This window comes from Dermacentor variabilis, chromosome 5 (genome assembly GCF_050947875.1).
Source record: "Dermacentor variabilis isolate Ectoservices chromosome 5, ASM5094787v1, whole genome shotgun sequence".
NCBI classification, from domain to species: Eukaryota; Metazoa; Arthropoda; class Arachnida; order Ixodida; family Ixodidae; genus Dermacentor; species Dermacentor variabilis.
Window position 1 is genome coordinate 101,088,721 of NC_134572.1, and position 19,534 is coordinate 101,108,254.

General features: G+C 46.7%; 1 protein-coding gene across 2 annotated transcripts in view; it reads right to left on the reverse strand.

The window, feature by feature from the left end:
- The window catches only part of LOC142582994 (ras-related protein Rab-8A-like), a 153,721-nt gene that overhangs the window by 112,215 nt on the left and 21,972 nt on the right, over positions 1–19,534 (reverse strand). For both annotated transcript variants that reach the window (XM_075693207.1, XM_075693206.1), the window contains exon 2: positions 5,287–5,347. In XM_075693207.1, coding sequence (XP_075549322.1) covers positions 5,287–5,347 — 61 coding nt within the window. The remainder of the gene's footprint in view (positions 1–5,286; positions 5,348–19,534) is intronic.

The window sequence follows — 19,534 nt, forward strand, 5'->3', positions numbered from 1 at the left end:
AGCATTCCCCTACGATTCGTGCGACGAGCGCCTGATTGAGAAACAGCCCGCCACTGCCCACTGCTGTGCTTGCGAGCCAGTCGACGAGAGTTAAGGAATTGCAGCCGAGCAGAGACCAATGGGTAGCACTCGGGAACAAGTGTTTGACGAGATCGATATATACACAGCTTCGACTACTTCGAGTCAAGGCGCAGTCCTAAATACGGCTATCACAAAAAGGCAAAGGCGAGCGGCGGGACTGGGCAACTAGCGCTCCGCTGGTGCACACCATGCAATTCGCATCGATGTGTTCATGTGCGGGCACGGGAGGTGAAATGCGGTGAGCAGCACGCTATTCCCAACTCAGGCGCAGAAGCAGACCAACCGCTGCTCGACCACCGGGAGCCATAATATACCCCATCGCACCAAGTCGTGCTGTACAGTGCAAAGCCGTGAAAGCTACACAGGTCGCGTCAGCTACACCCAGAGCCGAGATCCAAAAGACGTCCTCTCCTCTACTGTCTGCCTGTCGTCTGGAAAGCTAGGAAGTATTAGTAGTGGACTGTGGGAGGACATTTCTCCCTTCAATGAAACGCGTCACCTCTACTCGTTACCGATTAGCCGACACTAGCCGCAGCTTTCGCTGCACTGCACGCTATTTGTGAGCTTCAGGCCCCAGGTGCTGCCAGCGCGACGCCACGGCGAGGGCGACGGCAATGCGTTGGTGCAGCTTCGTTGCCTTATTCGATCATCGTGTCGCGGCTCGCCACGCACACCAACGTTATTGCGAGTCGGGCTGCGCCGGCTGCTATCACCCGGGGCTTTGGCCGCGGCCTGCCAGTGTACGCGTGCGTGGCGCGCTGGCACGGCCGGACCGCGCGCACCCGAGCTGTAATTACGTCATGCGGGCCGAGCGGTGACCATCGAACGTGAGCGGCTTACGGCGCAGCGAGCGCTTGGACGAATGACCGACGCACAGTGACTCCTTCGCTCGCCTGGCCCGACAACGCGGCGCTAAGTGCGTTGCTCTGTCGGAAGAGCAAGCGGTTGTAACGCCGCTTGGAGACGACACCAATATAAACGAAAAATGCGCGGTGCTATCTGCCTGTGCGCGAGACACCGACACGGGTATGTGAACGCGACAGCCAGCCACCAGGCTTTTTATTCCTTTGCAGATAAAGGTGTTACGGGCGTTTGACTCCCTTGGATTTGTCCGGAGTCGTCAAAGTCGGTCGCTGGCGGAATTTATATATATATATATATATATATATATATATATATATATATATATATATATATATATATATATATATATATATATATATATATATATATATGTGTGTGTGTGTGTGTGTGTGTGTGTGTGTGTGCAGTCACATAATGATACCACTCTCTGGACCTAACATGGTGGTAACATATATTGTAAATGACACAGGCGCATTGTGAAGAGCTTGCTTAAACGTATTTGTCAGAAGAAACGCCGATTCTCCTGCGCTGTAGTTAGTACATCTCGTTCGCACTCAAGAACGACGAGTATAGGGCCGGGCCCCGTTTTCTTTCCTCCCTAGTCTTTTTTCTTTCTTCTTTTCTTGCGATCGGTTTGGGGTTCGTGGGATCTGGCTGTCTAACCACTCTCGTCGGTTATATTAGACAATTTGGGGTCTTCGAGTGCATGTATTGGACAACGAAAAAAAGAAACGCGTCAAAATGAAGCTTGGAACAAAAAACGACGCACCAAGTTATAGACGTGTACGAAGAAGTAGTAATAGGGAGTTTCAAGGTGCTTCGTCTTTATTCGGCACTGGGTGGGGCAAACTATGCTTTGCCTCCGAGGCGGTTCGGCGAGTCTACAGCCGTGTCCTAAGCGCAAGCCGAGCAGATAGCTGTCAATGTCGGCTGCGTTAATGCTCATGTGCTGACACGAGCCAAGCCTGCATGCTCCATCAACGAGGAAATTGCCTTTCCTATAGATGACGCCAAGCCCCGCAGAGCTGGCTTTACAACGTAAGCATGCATTATGCAAATTTGGGAGCACGTTCTACTCGATTCGTCTTGAACGCAGGAGGTCGTCGAACAGGAGGTCTGTTCGACGTCACTTGCTTTCGGGCGGGTGAAGAGTTTTGTCGCCAATGAGTGCACACGCAATGTGCCGTTGCACACACTGGCGGCACTGTTCCCCGTTTCTTTGGCATTGTTAGTGGCAGTATTAGCTGTATTGTCTGTACTGCCCAAGAGAGACAAAATAAAGAGACGAAATCGAGCGAACTCAGCGAATTCGCGACAAACGAGAAGCTGGTGATATTGTATGTATACGTATGAAGATTACGTGGTTCTGCACTGTTTCCCGTATCTTCGCAAGTCAAAGTTCAAAAATTGTCCTATAAATTTTGATTGAAACAACAGAGGTGTTCATTGCATGACAGTGATGAATTTCTGGCGCGTTTAAAATCTCCAAAATATATCGAATCGTCATTCTGATTGCATGGAATAATAATAGCAATAAAAACAATTAAGAGGCCAATTTAGGCACCATAGGAACATAGGAACCACGTATGGGTGCGCTTTTCCGAGGGCTTGTTAGTCACCGTCCCCATGCAGTGAGCGAGAAGAGTAATGAGGCCCAAAAGGCTCGACTTTTTTCTTAGTGAGAAATGAACAAAATTAAGTAGAACAACAGTGTATTTTACGGCGAGTTTGATGTCGCGTATCTCCAAACTGGTGTCATTCTGGGAATTCATTACAAGTGGATACGTCTTGCGAACTCACCGGGTACCATTCGTAAATTGCAATTTGTGCCGTAAAGCGATTCACTAAGAAGTTAATTGGTGGACTTATCTTTAATTCGTTGAATACGTGTTTTGATTCCTCATGCAAGCAATGTCCGCCCCCTCTGAATAATCCATCTCAAAGACTAGAATTATGTTATCTGCTACAGACGATTTTTAATATTCCGTAAAAGTTATCAGCCCGCATAGGGTACCCTAGCCTTGGGAGACGCAAACTCTATTGTAGGCCCTTTGCTTTTTTTTTTTTTTGTATTCCCGGCGGTTTACGTACCCCCAAGCCTTGGGCACCTTAATCTAAAACTCTCTGCTTCATTCTCGATCGCAGCGCAGTTTTCTGTTATGATCAAGAAAACTTGTAGTGTATGCTTGTTGTTGTCGTCGTCGTCGTCGTCGATGAGAACAACGATTCAATGTTAACGGACAAAGACTAACCGCAAGAAAAGCAAAGAATAACTGCAATCCTGCCTGAGGGCGTCTAAAGAAGAACGTAGAATCCTTTCGACTCGTGAGCAGCGCCGCCACGGTTCCGACTTCTTTATCTGCATCTCTTTTGCTGTTGTTTCTTTAGATCATAATGTTCATTCATCCAATTACCCTAACGCAAGATCAATAAACAGAAGACAATCTTAACAGGCTTCTTTAGAAAATTACATTCCAAGCAAAGTGCAAAAAGCCTACAGGGTGCAGCGTCCTTGCCGAACTTTAACTTCACTTTATTACCTTAAAGGACCCCAGGATCGGAGGTATTACACAAGGGCTGGGTAACAAATATAAATGATTTCAATACACAAGGAAAATACGTTTAAGCACACTTTCCTCGTTGTTAAATATGGTAGTTATACAGTTCAAAAATGTGGATGGGCAGGTGATTGCAGCGACGTCGTGTGGAAGGCTGTTCCAGTCCCGAGGCTGAGCGTGCAAAGAATGACGAGGCAAAAGTGGTAGTGTGCGCACGTGGTCGGGTAGCTATAGTTACAAGTGCACATTAACAGCGCCAATCAAAGTAGGTTTAAGTTACCTTGAGTGTAGCACGGTAGCGTGCTCCTTTATAGGTGGGCTTAATGCCATTATTTACCAGCACCGGCTTGTGACGTCACGCTAAGATCCTATCTTGACTGAAGCGAAGTCGATTGGAAGAAGTGTAGAAAGTAGCTAAATTGTGTGACGGTGCATGTTCTCAAGTCCCGAAGCCAAGAGGCCGCGAAACGGCAAGTGCCTCAATGTTCGCCATTTAATGCAGCACAAGTGATACACGCAGCGTGTAAGCGACCATTGTTTGGGGCCGCCGATTTGATTTCAAACACAAATTACGAAATCTTTCCCAACGATTCTCTCCTTTAGAACTCACTCACATCATCAGAGCTGCGACTGCGTTAACCAGCTTCCCTGGAAGACACGAGCTGCACTCAGATTCGCCGCGACGCAGCGCTTTGGTAAACACGCCGCCGGGAGAAGCTCGTCGCCATTTACGTTACGTGGTGCCGTGCTGCCATCTCTCAAGAGAAACGAGAACCTCGGCCTCCACAAAAGCCCTCGCGCCGATTGCTTTTCCGCATAGCCACCTTGCAATGCGGAGTAGATCGCTTTAGGAACAGAATTCAATTGGGGCAGCAGCAGCAAGTTTCCGGCTGCAAAGTGAACGCGCTCCACACAGAGTGGATGCGGAAACGAAGTTGAAGGTCACGGCACCAACAAAGTAAGAGAACGTGCTTTTGATGGGCGTGCGATTTTCACAGGGCTTTACTAGCGGTGATCCCTATAAAAGCCCAGTGACAGAATGCTGTTCTGAAGTTAACTTTTAATAAAGGCCCCTTTGTTGCAAACGTGGAAACCTAATTGTTTGCGCAAATGTCACATTTAGACATGCGTGGAAGCAGGCTCACTAAGTGGACGAAATGACCGCCGCCCCAAGTTTGTTCAGGTAGATGCTGATTTTAATAATTTAACTAAACACATACAAACGAAGGTACGGTGTAACAGTTTCGTACGTTCATGCTGCGCCTTGGACTACAGCAACCAAGGGAATCTGAAATTTTGTACTTCAGAGGAGTGCTCCATCGTTATTGAATATAAACAATTAAATCTTAGTAAAAAATAAAAATAAGAGATTGCATGAAGTGATCAAACGCAATATGCTCCACTTTTGAATTCTAGACAGAGAAGGCTTTTTTTTTTTTGTCATCTCTGCTGGTTTGGCATTAAAAAGAACAAACGGCATTCTCTAATAAGATGAAGGGGCCTCGCAGAACTATGCAGGCTATAATAAACCCGTATAGGGTAGGATTAGCTGGGGTAATCGGCGAGAAACTGGAAATCATGTGCTCCATGATACCCGAATTCGATCGCGAATATGCATCGAAATCAAATTTCCAACCACATGAAAGACATGCTAGAGAGGCTATGAATATCTAAGCGCTTTAGTCAGGCTGATCGCCCGACACAATAGTGCATACACTTGGCCTACGCCGTATCTATACACCGCTGAGCATAGTTGAGGACTTAAAGGTGAGGTATTACTCACCATATTTGTAGCTTCACCGGCACCCCGTCAAGGTTGATTATCTTCTGCTTGAAGTCAATACCTACAAGATGCAGACAAAACGCAATATAATCACTAATGACATTTTCGTTAAAGTTAGCCTTCTTTTGTCCAGCTCCGCGGCTGGGTAATTTTTAGCATATATTTGTTCTATGTGAAAACCAGTAGCCAGAGCAGTTTAGTGCACCAATATGTTCTAAACATCATGCACTAAAAAAAAAGCGTACTGCAGTCAAAGCCAACGAAAATTTGTTTTCTCATATTTGTTCGATATGCTAGAACTTTCGGCGCATCCTAACCGTGTACAATAATACTTCGTTTATAACACACATTAAGAACGTGTCGTCTGAATGCATTCTATGTAACGGAGTACGATTCGACAATGCGGAAAGAGGCGTCCTATAACCTTTTTATGCCTGCTCTAGGCTGCTATATTTCAAATTATAAACATATCTGAGTTGTTATATATGCCTTATAAAGATCGTTTTATTTCTCCGTAAGGTTTTGTGATACTTAAATAATTACGCATTAATTACAATGTGAAACTAATCTATACTATCTATACTTATTGTTTAAGAAATCTCTTCCTCGTTTGATTCTGTCCACGCATCACTGCTGAACAAGCTTCCGTCGTCAACTATGGTGTTGCTCCTACGCTGGCTGATGCAGATCGCAGTGCGGTACACAACAGGCTCGCAATTAGAGTAGAGCACACGCAGTGCGGGTTACGGTATTTATTACAATAAAAAAATTGGGTTCTTTAGTTTGGTCGTCCACGAATGAAAGAAGTGGGTTTCACTTCGCGCACTCGGCGAAGGTCAATGATTTGCAGCTTCCTGCGGTTCACTCACTAATCATTCTTCACTAATGCAAGTCAAGCACATTACAGTTTACGATTCTTTCCGGAGGGCTAGATTCAGCGAGCGAATAAAGAATTATCTATCCGTCTATCGCCTTTCACATTAAGCGGGAACGTGGGCGTGGCCAATGCTATAGTCTTTTACTGACGATGACTACTATGTTTGCGCAGGTTACATACCGCAACGGCCCATGATTATAACAGTTACTGCGCTAAACTCAGCCCACCTTGTTAACTGACTTGTGACCGTCGTTTCTATGAATGTTTTATTTAGTTAACTACATTCTCACCCGCCGTGGTTGCTCAGTGGCTATGGTGTTGAGCTGCTGAGCACGAGGTCGCGGGATCGAATCCCGGCCACGGCGGCCGCATTTCGATGGGGGCGAAATGCGAAAACACCCGTGTGCTTAGATTTAGGTGCACGTTAAAGAACCCCAGGTGGTCAAAATTTCCGTAGTCCTCCACTACGGCGTGCCTCATAATCAGAAAGTGGTTTTGGCACGTAAAACCCCAAATATTATTATTAACTACATTCTCTTATGGCAATTTTACGATTACAAAGAGAGATTATCGCAAAGAAAAAAAAATATAAAGTCGCATACAGAGGCAATAAAAATGAATCAGGCTGCGGCGTTGTCGAAAGCCTGAGCATAGAATACGCCGTTTCATCACTTTACCGTGAACTGCGCTCGCACACTGATGCGCTCTCCCTCGAAGCGACGCTGAGTCACGAAAACATAAATACTGTCGTCAGTCCGAATATATATGGCCCCATAAAACACTGCGTGCTGGGAAATAAAAGAAAATAGAATAAAAGGATTTACTTCAGCACCGTTCGGGTCTCTATAGACCTCGTTCATTTGAATCTTTCGTCGACGGCCATAAACTTTTTGTATTTACTTTACTCATGCAGACAAACATATTTTTTTTAATTCTTCAGTTCATCCGTAGGTCCTTCTTTATTAAGTAGTGGCTTTTTGAAGACTATCGACTTTCTTTTTGTTCCTTTCTTTGGAACAGAGAGTATGCAATCGCAGAGCATGAATCACAGGGGTCAAACACGCAATTGCGCGGCAATTCGATTTGGACGTACTAAGCATATGTAGCCAGAAAAAAAGAAAAAAAAGGAAATAAAATTAAGCAATGTCATCACGGATGACGTTTATGTCCTGCGCGACAGAATTCAAGAATATATGGATGCAGTAGGCGCATTTAACGCCGAACGCTAAATTGATAACAGCAGTGATCTGGAGCAACATGGTCACCGGCAAAAAGGTAAGCAATGCACGCGTGACAATATAAGTGAAACATTAATTCGCCCCAATATCGGACGGAAGTTACTGATATAATCAACTGGATGTACGTTAATACACAAATAAGTTAGTCTGCGGGCCTCTATGCCTAATCGTAGCGACAATCGATGGCAGAAAACCGAGTGCTCCATACTCTACTCGCTAAGCCTGCAGAATGAGGGCTTCTCCTCAGACCTTTTCTTACTGTGGGGAAGCTAGCTTTTGGGTGGGCTCTATACACGCGCTCAGACACATGGAGTCCACGTCAAGGTTCGCTGACACCTAGAAGTGGTTTTAAACATTAGCAGAAAATTCAAAGAAAACGAAAGTAAGAAGTTCAACAAGAACAGAGCCCTATTGTATACGTCACAACAGTGGTGAAAGAAGCAGTGGTATCTTATAGTGGGAGTAACCACCTGCCGCATTCAAATGTGATTGTCTAGATCGAGGCGGACGCCTGAACTATCGGGCGGATTAAATTTAAAAAGTAAATTATGAGGTTTTACGTGCGAAAATCACGATCTGATTATGAGGCATGCCTAGTGGAGGGACTCCGGAAGTTTGGACAATCTGTGGATCATTTACGTGTACCTACATTTAAGTACACGGGTGTTTTCGCATTTCGACCCCATTGAAATGCATCCGCCGTGGCCGGAATTCGATCTCGCGACTTCAAGCTTAGCAGCCCAACACCATAGCCACTAAGCAACCATGGCGGGTATTGGGCAGATTCTGCACAAAGGATGCTGAACAAACGAGGATGTATTGTCGCTCATGTTAGTTGCTCCGATTCGTTGCAGCCTATAGTATAGGCATATAGCATGCCACTTTCCGCTAAAAGCCTCTCCGAGGACACGTCGGCAGTGGGCTATAGCAATGCAGAGCTTCTGAGAACTTGAATGTAAGACTAAGAACTTGAATGTAAGACTATAGATACCTGCCATGCTTAGAAAATCTAATCTCGCACAGACAAAGGCGCTCTCATGCGCCTGTCGACAAAAGGGTCAGGTGACAGGGAGCGTTCAATACCTTGAGGTGCGAATAACTGCAAGTGTCTTTTAAACAGTATGAGAGACGCAAAATACTAGGTGGCCGATATTCACAAAGCTTTTCGTTCGTCAGTGCTATTTGCCACTGGCCGGCCGCCTTCACTTGTAGTACGTACAGCGGCAGGTTGGCCGGTATTCGCTCTTACGAAATTCTAGCGTAAGAGCTTTTAATGCGATTAGTATTATTCAGATACTTCAAGCACATTTCGGTCTGCCGTTATCTGCAGTGTCTAATAAAAAATGTGGGCCAATCCCCATGGATGTGCAGTCTAAGAATGTAGACCTAACCTCTTTCGTGGTGCTGTTCAAAGAAACTTTTAAAAATAATTTAATATCTCTTCGGTGTTGGGTATAATCGCACCCGCGTCAAGCGGGTTTCTCAAGAACAGCAACCCTATGCTTTAGCGCGCTACACCACAAACGTCCGCAGGGATCGCAGGGATTAATTTATAGTGTAGACACGCATCGGCGCGCCATGCATCTCGGAGTCTACGCGCCGACTTCAGAAAGGGGGGGGGGCTGGCACCGCTTGATGGTGCAGCGTCTCCAGAGGGAAGCGAGGGATAGGAACCCGACCGCAGTACGCGGTTCATACGCACCGGCGCGCAACCGGTGCAATCTCGAATGTCACGTAGTGGACTTCGCGGCGGCCCCGCTAGATGGCGCAGCGCACCCAGATGGAAGCGCTAGCGAGGATCCTGGCTGCAGTAGGCGTCTCATTAATGGCGCGTTTCGGCGGTGGCAACACGGTGTATCGCTACTGCTATTACGCCACTGCTAATCGCCTTAACGTCGACATTCATCGTGAAATGGTTTCTGTCGGATTTTTTTTAATGCGGGCCTAGAAACGGCTTAGGCAACGCACAGAACGCGAACGATAATGCACGCGACGTGGTTTAGTGACTGAATACAAATACACTGCAAATTGCCTTTCAGATTAGTTTTTTCTTTCTAGGACGTTGCACGCAATCAACGTCCAGAAGCGTCGCCATTTTCGCACACGTGCTATTCGGGTGTGACGTAATACGAAAGGCTTTTGTTGCCGCGTTAGGCACGTATACGCTCAATTTTATTCTGTTTTTCCACGCTTGACTATCGTGAACTGGCGCAGCACCGCTGATGCATAGTGGTTTATGAGCTTGAGGTTTATGCATCGTGCGCACCGATTTGAAGTGTGTGCGCGTGTGTGATAACTTTATTTGGAATCCGGTGATTGGGGGGGGGGGGGGCCTGGGGCCGCCTAGATGGCCACTGGGAGCTGCTGATCGCGTGCGGCTTCCTTGGCTCGCTGGACGGCCCAAAGTTGGTGTTGGAGTTCTGAGCTGAGCAGCACGGCCGACCACCGCGCCTGTAGATTTTCCGGGGAGACTGCCATTTTATCTTGGCATATTTCACATCCCCACAACATGTGTTGAAGGGTGGCTCTAACAGACTTGCATAGCTTGCACATATCGCTCTCGTATATATCGGGGTAGAAAGTTTTTAGTTGCACGGGACTATGTATAAGTTTCTGTTTGTAATCGCCTCCAAGTAACGGACTCAGCTTTGTTCAGTTTAGTGTGAGGCGGTGGTAATACCCGCCTGCGATTTTGATAGAATTTGGTAATATCGCTAAATCTTGTTAATCTAGCTTTTTTCTCTCCAGATCTCCTCCTTCGCGTTCTCCTGACCGATGGAAGTCAATCTTTGCTCAGCTCGGCGAGTAAGACCTCGAGTTTCGCGGTGTGCTACCTCGTTGAGGTTGATTACGGGAATGTCTGGAGTCGTATACGCTGGGAACCAGAGCAATTGCCTGCCGTTCTTCTCTGCATTGGAGAATTTTGCTTCATTGACTTTGATGATTTGCCATGCCGCAGGAGAGATCCTACCTTTTGCATAATTTCTAATGGCCGCTTGAGAGTCGCTAATGATGTACTGAGCATTCGTGGAGACCAATGCTAGTGCAATGGCTACCTCCTCTGCTGTCTCGGAATGTTTGGTATTAAGTGATACGCCTGTAATGGGTTTTTGGGTGTGATCTACGATTACTGCTACGTAGCTATTTCTGTGTGGGTATTCAGCCGCGTCTACGAAGGTTACTCTGTCGTCTGACCCAAAGCTTCGGATCATTTTCTCTGCTCTATTCTTGCGTCTGCCGTCGTTGTAACCTGGATGCATGTTCTTGGGTATATTTGGTACTAGGAGTTTGTCACGAATTTCTATCGTTATCGTTCTCTTTTCCCCGTATAGATTGTGGTGATTCATTCCTAACTCGCTTAGTATATGCCGTCCCGTTTTGGTTTTGGTTACTCGTTCTGCCTGCCATGTTTGTTGTGCTTCTACGAGTTCGTCCAGAGTGTTGTGGAGTCCTAACTTTAGCAAGAGATCCGTGCTCGTACTCATGGGGATCCCTAGTGCTAGTTTGTATGCCTTTTTTATCAGATTGTTAATTTTAGTCTTTTCAACTGAAAACCAATTGTGGAACGCTGCTATGTATGTAATCTGACCGATTACGAATGATTGTATCAGCCGTATGATACTTTCTTCCTTCATACTCTGGTGCTTGTTAGTAATTCGTTTGATTATTCTCATGGTGTTTGTTACCTTTGTGTCTAACTTCTTTACGGTTTCCCTATATGTGCCTTTGTTCTCGATTACCAGACCCAGCACTTTGAGCTGGTTGACTATTGGGATATTACGCCCGTTCTTGGTGTGTAGCTTGATTTCCTCGTGAGCCTTGTTTCTGTCGTATCCTTTGGAAGGCCTGCCCCTAAGTGTGGGGCGGTACAATAGAAGTTCAGATTTCTCTACAGAGCATGTGAGGTCTGTTCCTATGAGGTGTTCCTCTATTGTGTTAATTGCAGCCTGGAGTCGTTGTTCTATTGATCCGTCGCTGCCATCACAGGTCCAGATAGTAATATCGTCCGCGTAGATTGTGTGATTCTGGAACTCTATGTGATTTAATTTTTCGGGGAGTCCCATCAAGACGAGATTAAACAGCATCGGCGAGATGACAGCGCCTTGCGGCGTGCCGGCCCCTCCTATGTCGATCTCGGGCGACGTGAACCCTCCAACGGAGATGACTGCTTTCCTATCTGATAGGAAGCTCTAGATGTAGTTATACGCTTGTTGCCCTAGTCCTATTCGTTCGATGTTTTTAAATGTGGTTGCGTGGTTGGCATTACCGAAAGCCTTCTTTAGATCAAGGCCCAAGATGGCCCTTGTAGAGCGCTTTTATAATAGATTATTTGATGCTTAAGTTGGAGCATCGCATCTTGTGTCGAAAGGTTTTTGCGAAACCCTATCATTGTATCTGGGTATATGTTATTATGCTCTAAGAACTTATCCACTCTGTTTAAAATTACATGCTCCATTAATTTTTCGACGCAGGATGTTAGGGAGATTGGTCTGAGGTTGTCCATCTCAAGCTTCTTACCAGGTTTTGGAATGAGCGTTATCATCGCTTTCTTCCATTGAGCTGGCACTTCTCCCTTTACCTAACACTCGTTTATGTATTCTGTTAGTTTGGCTATCGATTCATCATCGAGGTTTCTGAGTGCCTTGTTGGTTATACTGCCCGGGCCTGCAGGGCGGATTTGGTGTTTAACTTTTGTAGGGCCGCGTGGATTTCTGCTTCCGTGAGTTCCTCGTCTAATTTTGCGTTTGTATTTCCGTTGTAGCTATGGATATATAGTTGCAAGGGGGTGCCTGTGTTAAGTATTTCTGTTGTAATTCATTGAGAAATTCCGATTGGAAGTGACATTTATAAATATACGGACAAAAGAGAAACCAAACAGAACTGTGACACTGACGCTATTTCTTAAGAAAACGGGAAAACCATTCCGATGAAATGATTACGTAAGCGCTAACCTCGACATTGCAATCATTCCCCGCCAATGGCTCTGTGAATTTGAATTGCACGTTTTAAAGGGAAAAATGATAATGAAGAAGAAGAAGAAGAAGAAGAAGAAGAAGAAGAAGAAGAAACAGAAACATTATTGGTAGGAACATTGTCGATTCTCGTATTCAAAGTGTTTCGCTGAGCACTGTTACGAAAATATTTTGTGCCGCTTCACGATGAGAAAATGCACGCGCGCTCGCTCAAGAGCGCACGATGACTGTCCCGTACCCAAGACTGAAAATAGAAGAAGATTGAAACGCGGAAAGCCCTCTGCGGAGAAAGCTGCTATGGATGAAGACGCTGCTTTACCCGGGCACGTTGCCGGTGAAATAACGCCGCCGCTATAAAAAAGAATAAGAAAAAGAAAGCAAGACGATGGAGTAAGAGGTGCCTTGGCAGGAAACGGCAAAAACACAAGGCGGCGCAAGGCCAGTACACACGGAACTTGCTGGGAGGGGGTGGGGAGAAGGGGGGGGGGACGCAATCTTCTTCCGGCACGCTTGTAAAGCCTTTGCTCCTCAGTTCACGGCGGTTGGGGCGGCGGACGTCACGTTACATCCCGCGGGCTCAGCGAAAGTTCTATCTCGCTAGACGGGATAGGAGGAGGCAGCATACGAAACATATAATAAGCAAAAGAGCTCGCTCGCGGTGGTTGTAAGACAGGGCCGTTTCGCGGCAGCGTTGCTGCCGTTATGCGCGACTGGAGAACGAAAAGGGAGCGAAAGAAGAGAACAAGCGATGCTTCTCGAGAGGAGAAAAGAGGAAATGGGCGTTCGCTCGCGCGATAGTTTTGTTTCGAATGCGATCCCGCTTCCCCGCTGGCTTCCAGCGGCAGAGATTGGGAGGCTTCCTCGAATCGCCGTCAGAGATCCCCCCTCCTTTCCGCCTCCCTCCCATTTTAGTGAATTGTGTGGCTATATACTCGCTTTGCTGCGAGCGATCGCTTTATTAAGCGCTTGTCTGACGTTGACGCTCTTTCCATTTATTTCTCTCTTTCTCTCTCTCTCTTGCTTTACGTGCTTCGTGCAGGTTATGTATAGGAGCGACGTATGTATAGGATTTCCTGGTCTTCTCCTGTTCCAAGAAGATATGAAATACATGCCGCGGTGACACAGTTGCGCTATGGTGTTCTGTTCCTGAGCACGAGGTTGCGGGTACGATTCCCGGCCGCGGCGCGCCCGCATTCCGAGTGGAGAGAAAAGAAGAAGAAAAAAAAGAAAAACGCTTGTGCACTTAGATTTAGGTGCTCGTCTCCCAGCTGGTCAAAGTTAACCCCGAGTTTTGCAAGAGTGCTGTTTCTCGGGCGAGTTGGAAGTTTAAAGTTCCCCACCACGGCATCTTTCGCGGCGCCGGAGTTGCTTTGGGACGTTCAATCACACTACTAAATGAATGCAAATCTAAAATCTAAAATCTAAAAGCAACGTCATTGAAATGAGGCAACACCGAGGCTGCGCTGTGAACCGCACATAAGCGTCGCTCGATCGTCGTTTATATACTTAAGGGGGCCCTAAATCAGCCCTTTGGCTTGGTGAAATAACATAGTCCACGGGTAGTATATGCTGCTGTGAACATCTCAGCCGTGTTTTGCTGTCGTACGCAGTGCGTGGAGCTCGTAAGCGGATCGCGAAGTCACCCTTTCTCCCAAACGCTCTTTTCAACAGAAGGCCCTGTCCTCACTCGCTTCTAGGCGCGCTATTTCGTCAGCGGACGCACTATTTCGTCATTACCTTAGACGGCTGCAATTGGCCAATAGCTGACACCAAGCTGCGGTCGGCTACATGGCGTAGATACCGCGGCCGCCGCGGGGCGCCGCCACGTGTCCACTGGAAGAAGAAGCATGTGCTTGCTGCTGTAAAGCTAGGGAAACGACGGAGCATATTTTATTAGAATGTGAAGACGTTTACCCAGCGGTCGATTTAGGCACCACTGGCCTCCTTGAAGCCCTTGGGTTCAGCGGGAGCAGTGGTAAAGCAAACAGGTCCGCAATAGACATTAGTAAGACGCGATGGGAGGATTGCTGGAAGAAAAGTAGGGAAACGACAAAAGACGGAGACGTACAAAAGCACAGTTCGCAATAGGGGATCAGAAAATTTGGACGTGGTAGTTCATAGTGTTTTTTTTTCTTTTTTCATTGGTTAACCTAGGTAGGATATTAGGCAGCATAGTAGCAAGAGCTTGGTGGCGCAACCCACCGCCCCGTTCCAAAGGGGACGCTCATAACATCCATCGATCCATCCATCCATGGCTAAGCGCACTGCGGCTCAATGGGGGATAACCGCGTTTGGCCCGTTTGGCTTATGTTTAGCACGTCATAGGCACCAAAGGAGGAAGTCGTGGCGTCTTTCAAGTGAAACTTGAACTGTGCGCCACGGTGATAATCAGAAGGCGGAGCGTTGGGGACATGCTCCACTGCGCCGTAGCCTTCGCAGTGCAACGCATTGAAGATGGAACGGGAGCGCAGCAGAGGTAGTGTCCGTTTGCTAATAACTATGCTTCTGCTTAACGCATCAAAGTACTTTTTCAGCAAAGTATTTCTGAAATAGCCTATTTCGTCTTCAAATGCCTTTCTCCACATCAAAAAGGAAAAAAAAAGCGGTTCGCGGCCCCTTTAATGCATACGCGGCCACAAACATTTGCGGCATGAGTAGGCAATAATATCAAATACTTCGAGGTCTAAGCACATGGTCTATAATTGGGGTGTACGTTTTACACCTGACTGTGAAGCCTACGGGGTGCTCTAAATTTTTCAGGTTCCATGCTTAAGCCGCATAGGTTTCGAGGCTTTTCGATATTTCCGCATTCGAAAACCTTTGTCGGCAGGTGTACTAGTCTAATAGTTTGTGTACTGGCTAGTCAGACACGTGCTGGGTGGCTGCATGACATGTAACAGGAAAGCCTTTCCAGCAGCAGAAAATAGCTGTTAGAGCTTCAAACGTTCCCTCGATAATGCGTGCCGCATAGAGACCGCTGCGCTGGATTTCGTGGAGACGTTCTTCGGAAGAGTACACATGCGACGCAACTCGCGCTTGTGGAGCTCGTACTTCGACGAGTTGTTTTACAGCGAGGCTAAGTTTGACAAAGAATTTGTGTATAAGCGTCAATGCAATCAATACGAAAACATCAGTAAAAAAAGGAAAATCTTATCACGTGTGCGCCGTTATAAATGCTGAAAAAAATAATTGTGATTTTCAGCACAATATATAGAAATTTCCATGCAGTTTTATGACGAAAATTATTTTAAATCCGCGCAGAGAGTTTGGCAAGAAATCGACATTCAGAGTTTAAAAGACGTGCTGAATGGTGTTACATGCAAGAGCGCAACGATGCGTTGCCAGAACCGTTTGCGTTCGGATACCAGCAAAATAGATCAGCTGTCAGTTTCCACTGAGCAGGCTATGGGGTGTTTACATGGAAGCTACAGGTCTGCAGCAAAGCTGCTGTCGGGGGTACAGCTGTTGTGCGCCGTTATTTCGATGTAACGAAGTGAGGTAACCGGCAGTACAGCAGCACCACGAGGTTTAGGGTTTAGCGTTGTCACTTAAAACCAGGAAAGACAGGACAACGTTATATTGAGATTATCTGCGGGAATACGGTTTCAATAAAAGGGAAAGAAAAGAAACACGCCAATGTATGAGAGTATATGGGCACACGGAAAATGAGAAGCGTGCTGTTGTTTTTATGCTTACTTGTTGCTAACTTATAGCAGAGTTCTGAACACGTACATGAGCTTAGTTTCGACTTGACACACATTATTGCTTCGCATGTCTGATGACGAAACAGTCTCAACGGCACTTAAGTGTCCTAGATGTTAACTAATTCTCAACTATGGGTACGAACCATTGGTCATACTGCGCTGGTACAACGAGATATTGCAGCAGTAAGTATTGCGTAAGTAGTCAGCGAAAAAAAGACTGCGCTAACTTTTTACCACTTCAACCGCTAATTTCCCCGACACCCTTCTAACCCACCTTCCTTTCTTACGCAACTGACCGTGTCACTGCATTTTTACGCAACTGGCCCAGTCTCATCTTGTCCTTTCGCAAGTGAATGTTCAATAACCTGACCTTATCACTTATTCGCTCTCAGCCGCAAGCAGGGCAAACATAAAACATGTTACAACATTTCAAGCCTCGCATTCCTCGTAGTCTGGAGCGTTTAAGTTGTACGGCCAACGAGATGCGGCCAAGGCGAGCTCCCGTGTCACCTACTTGGAGTTCCGCGAAAATTTTAGTCGGGGTCCATTCCTTGCAGTGGAGAGTGAGATACGAAGAAGGGAGGTTAACCAAGGCCGCGTCCGATTGGCTACCCTGCACTTATGCAAGGGAGGGAGAGAAATCTACGAAAAAGGAAGAGGCATGTCAGAGTGAAGACCCTCGCTGACGAATGTTCACCTACAGTCACAGACGATCGCACAGCCACGTCGCCTTCGAAATTTCTGAATAATGATTTTGTGGATTGTCGGCGTCAATGTATGCTTGGCCTAAGGTATGCAGATCTTCTCCTCCAAGAGCTGTCTTCCATCTAAGCGGTAGCTCGTACATCACATCGTTGAGTATCTAAGGATGGGCATGTATGGGACAGAATGGGCTCTATTCTTTCGTCGCACCCGCAAGAAATGCATGCACCTTCATTGGCCATTCCGATGCGGAATGAATTAACATCCGCAAATGCGACGCCCCGACTATAGATGCGAGACAATAACGTTGCGTAGCAGTAAATGTAGCAACAAATAAACCCGCGCGTCTGCATCCAAATTCTGAGAAGGCCAAAAGTTTGTTGCGTTCCGTTGTGCAAGCCTTTCTAATCGCGTTCATCCGCAAGTTGCACATGCCGACCGCTCCGCGGCGCTCTGTCGCATCTCCTCTTATTGTTTAACCTCGGTAGGATATTAGGCAGTATAGTAGCAAGAGCTTGGTGGCGCAACCCACCGCCCCGTTCCAAAGGGGACGCTCATAATATCCATCCATCCATCCATCCATCCATCTTGGCTCCCACACAAGCCGGTGTTGTCAGCTGGACACGATGCAATGTAGACTGAAATGCACTATATATATGGACACCAGTTTGACCTAGTTGCTGTCCGGATTAACGCATTCCCGCTGTTCCGTTTAAAAAATACGATTTAATTAGTCGGCCGAAGAGTCACGCGTCCACTGCTGCACATCTGTCGTAGCATGAGTGTGACGCCCTGGCAGGAAAGCTTGCGAGCACAGACCGGCTCCTATGTGACAGCCGTGTGTTATCTCTCTCTGTCCCTTTCATTTGTATTATATTCCACTGACAACTGGGCCAAGCTATCGCTTCGGTTTTCCGGGTAGCTGGCCGGCGGCAAGCTCCGCAATCAGCGTGATGACCGCTGTGCGTATCCGTGCTTGGCTCTGCACTTCTCGTTGTGTTGCATCATTTAGTTACGCCTCCAAAACTTTGGTGACAGCGTATAAAGCATTTGGTGTTTATAAAAGTTGAGAGTTGCCGCAAACGCCCCTGAGTTATTTGCTCGCGGGGTTGCCATATAGCGCCTGCTTGCTCGAAATATGAGTGACAAGATGCTGAAAAGCTTCCAGACTTCATAAAAGCTACAGAAGACTTATATGGATTAGGCTTTTCTGCGTTAGTCGTATCAACCGCACGGAGAACTTCATAAAACTTAAGCACCGAAATTGAGGACTGCGGGAGGCACACACTGGCACCGACTTCGTGCAACGAAATTCTGCGTCACTCTCTCCCCCTCTACATCCCCGCTGGCCTGATGTCGCACAGTGACACATGTCAGTTTTTGAAGGCTATGTGCAGTAGGCCAAAAAGTCCTGCTGATTTCAGCCCATTCTTCCGAGATACACTGATGCGACGACACATCTGGTAGATTAGCCTAATTTTTTTTGTTCGTTATACAAATAAACATTTTCCCCTCTGGATTTCTTTATCTCGCCTCAGCGCTGCTTCGTTACCGTGTACTGTGCTCAGTAGTGAACACCGCATGAACTGCACTGGTTCGCCAGGCGATGCAACGTTTCTCCTACGTTCTCTTCCCTGAAAAGCTAAATGCAGCAGCGGGAAGCGGGCTGCATATTTCTACCTGTACATATCACGCCTCCAGACAAAAAAAAAAAAAAAGAATCCACGTACATAAATTTCAGTACAGTTTGTGTGATCCCGAAGAAGATAACACTGTAAAAGAATGCTGCAGATCCAACGAGTTGGAATCCATATGCCGTGAAACTTTGTGTGTGGGCATAAACATTCGAAACACGAGTTTGTGCTTATCGAATGTCCACATAAAACGACACGGACGGCTTCATTCAGGCATTGTAGAGACGCTAATGCAATGCCGCCACCGCTGCCGCGGATGCCCGACGGCGAGCTATCTGGTTCTTTTTTTTTTTTTCTCCCATACAGCCGCATGAATGGGATGGATGGATGTTATGAGCATCCCCTTTGGAAAGGGGCGGTGGGTTGCGCCACCAAGCTCTTGCTACTATACTGCCTAATGCCCTACCTAGGTTAAAAAAAAGAAATAAAGAAAAAAAAACAATATGAACTCCCGCAACCAAATTTTGTGACCATCTATTGCGAAATTTGCTTTTGTACATCTCCGTTCTCTGTCATTTCCCTACTTTTCTTCCACCAATCTTCCAATAGTCTTTTACTAATATGTACTGTGGACATGTTTACTTTTCCCCTGCTCTCGCTGAACCCAAGGTACATTGTACTATACCCAAGGGCTTCTAGGAGGCCAGTGGTGCCTAACTCGACCACTGGGCAGATATCTTCGCAGATGCGCGGAGGCGAGCGCCATCTGGTGGTGGTACAAGTAACCCAGCGGCGAAGTTTCACGCATTCTACGTTGTGATCTGTTGACCTATTCGGCTAGAGAACAGCCACGCAGCACCCAAGATCACAAAAACCCGGAGAGGTTCGCAAAGCTTCGCTTTTAAGAAAAGAAGCGAGTGACGACTGCATTCAAGAGAAACTAAAGATCGCCATTTATTAATACAAGGCTGAGAAAGCGTTTGATTCAGTCGAAACCTCAGCAGTCATGGAGGCATTACGGAATCAGGGTGTAGATGAGCCATATGTAAAGATACTGGAATATATATATAGCGGCTCCACAGCCACCGTAGTCCTCCACAAAGAAAGCAACAAAATCCCT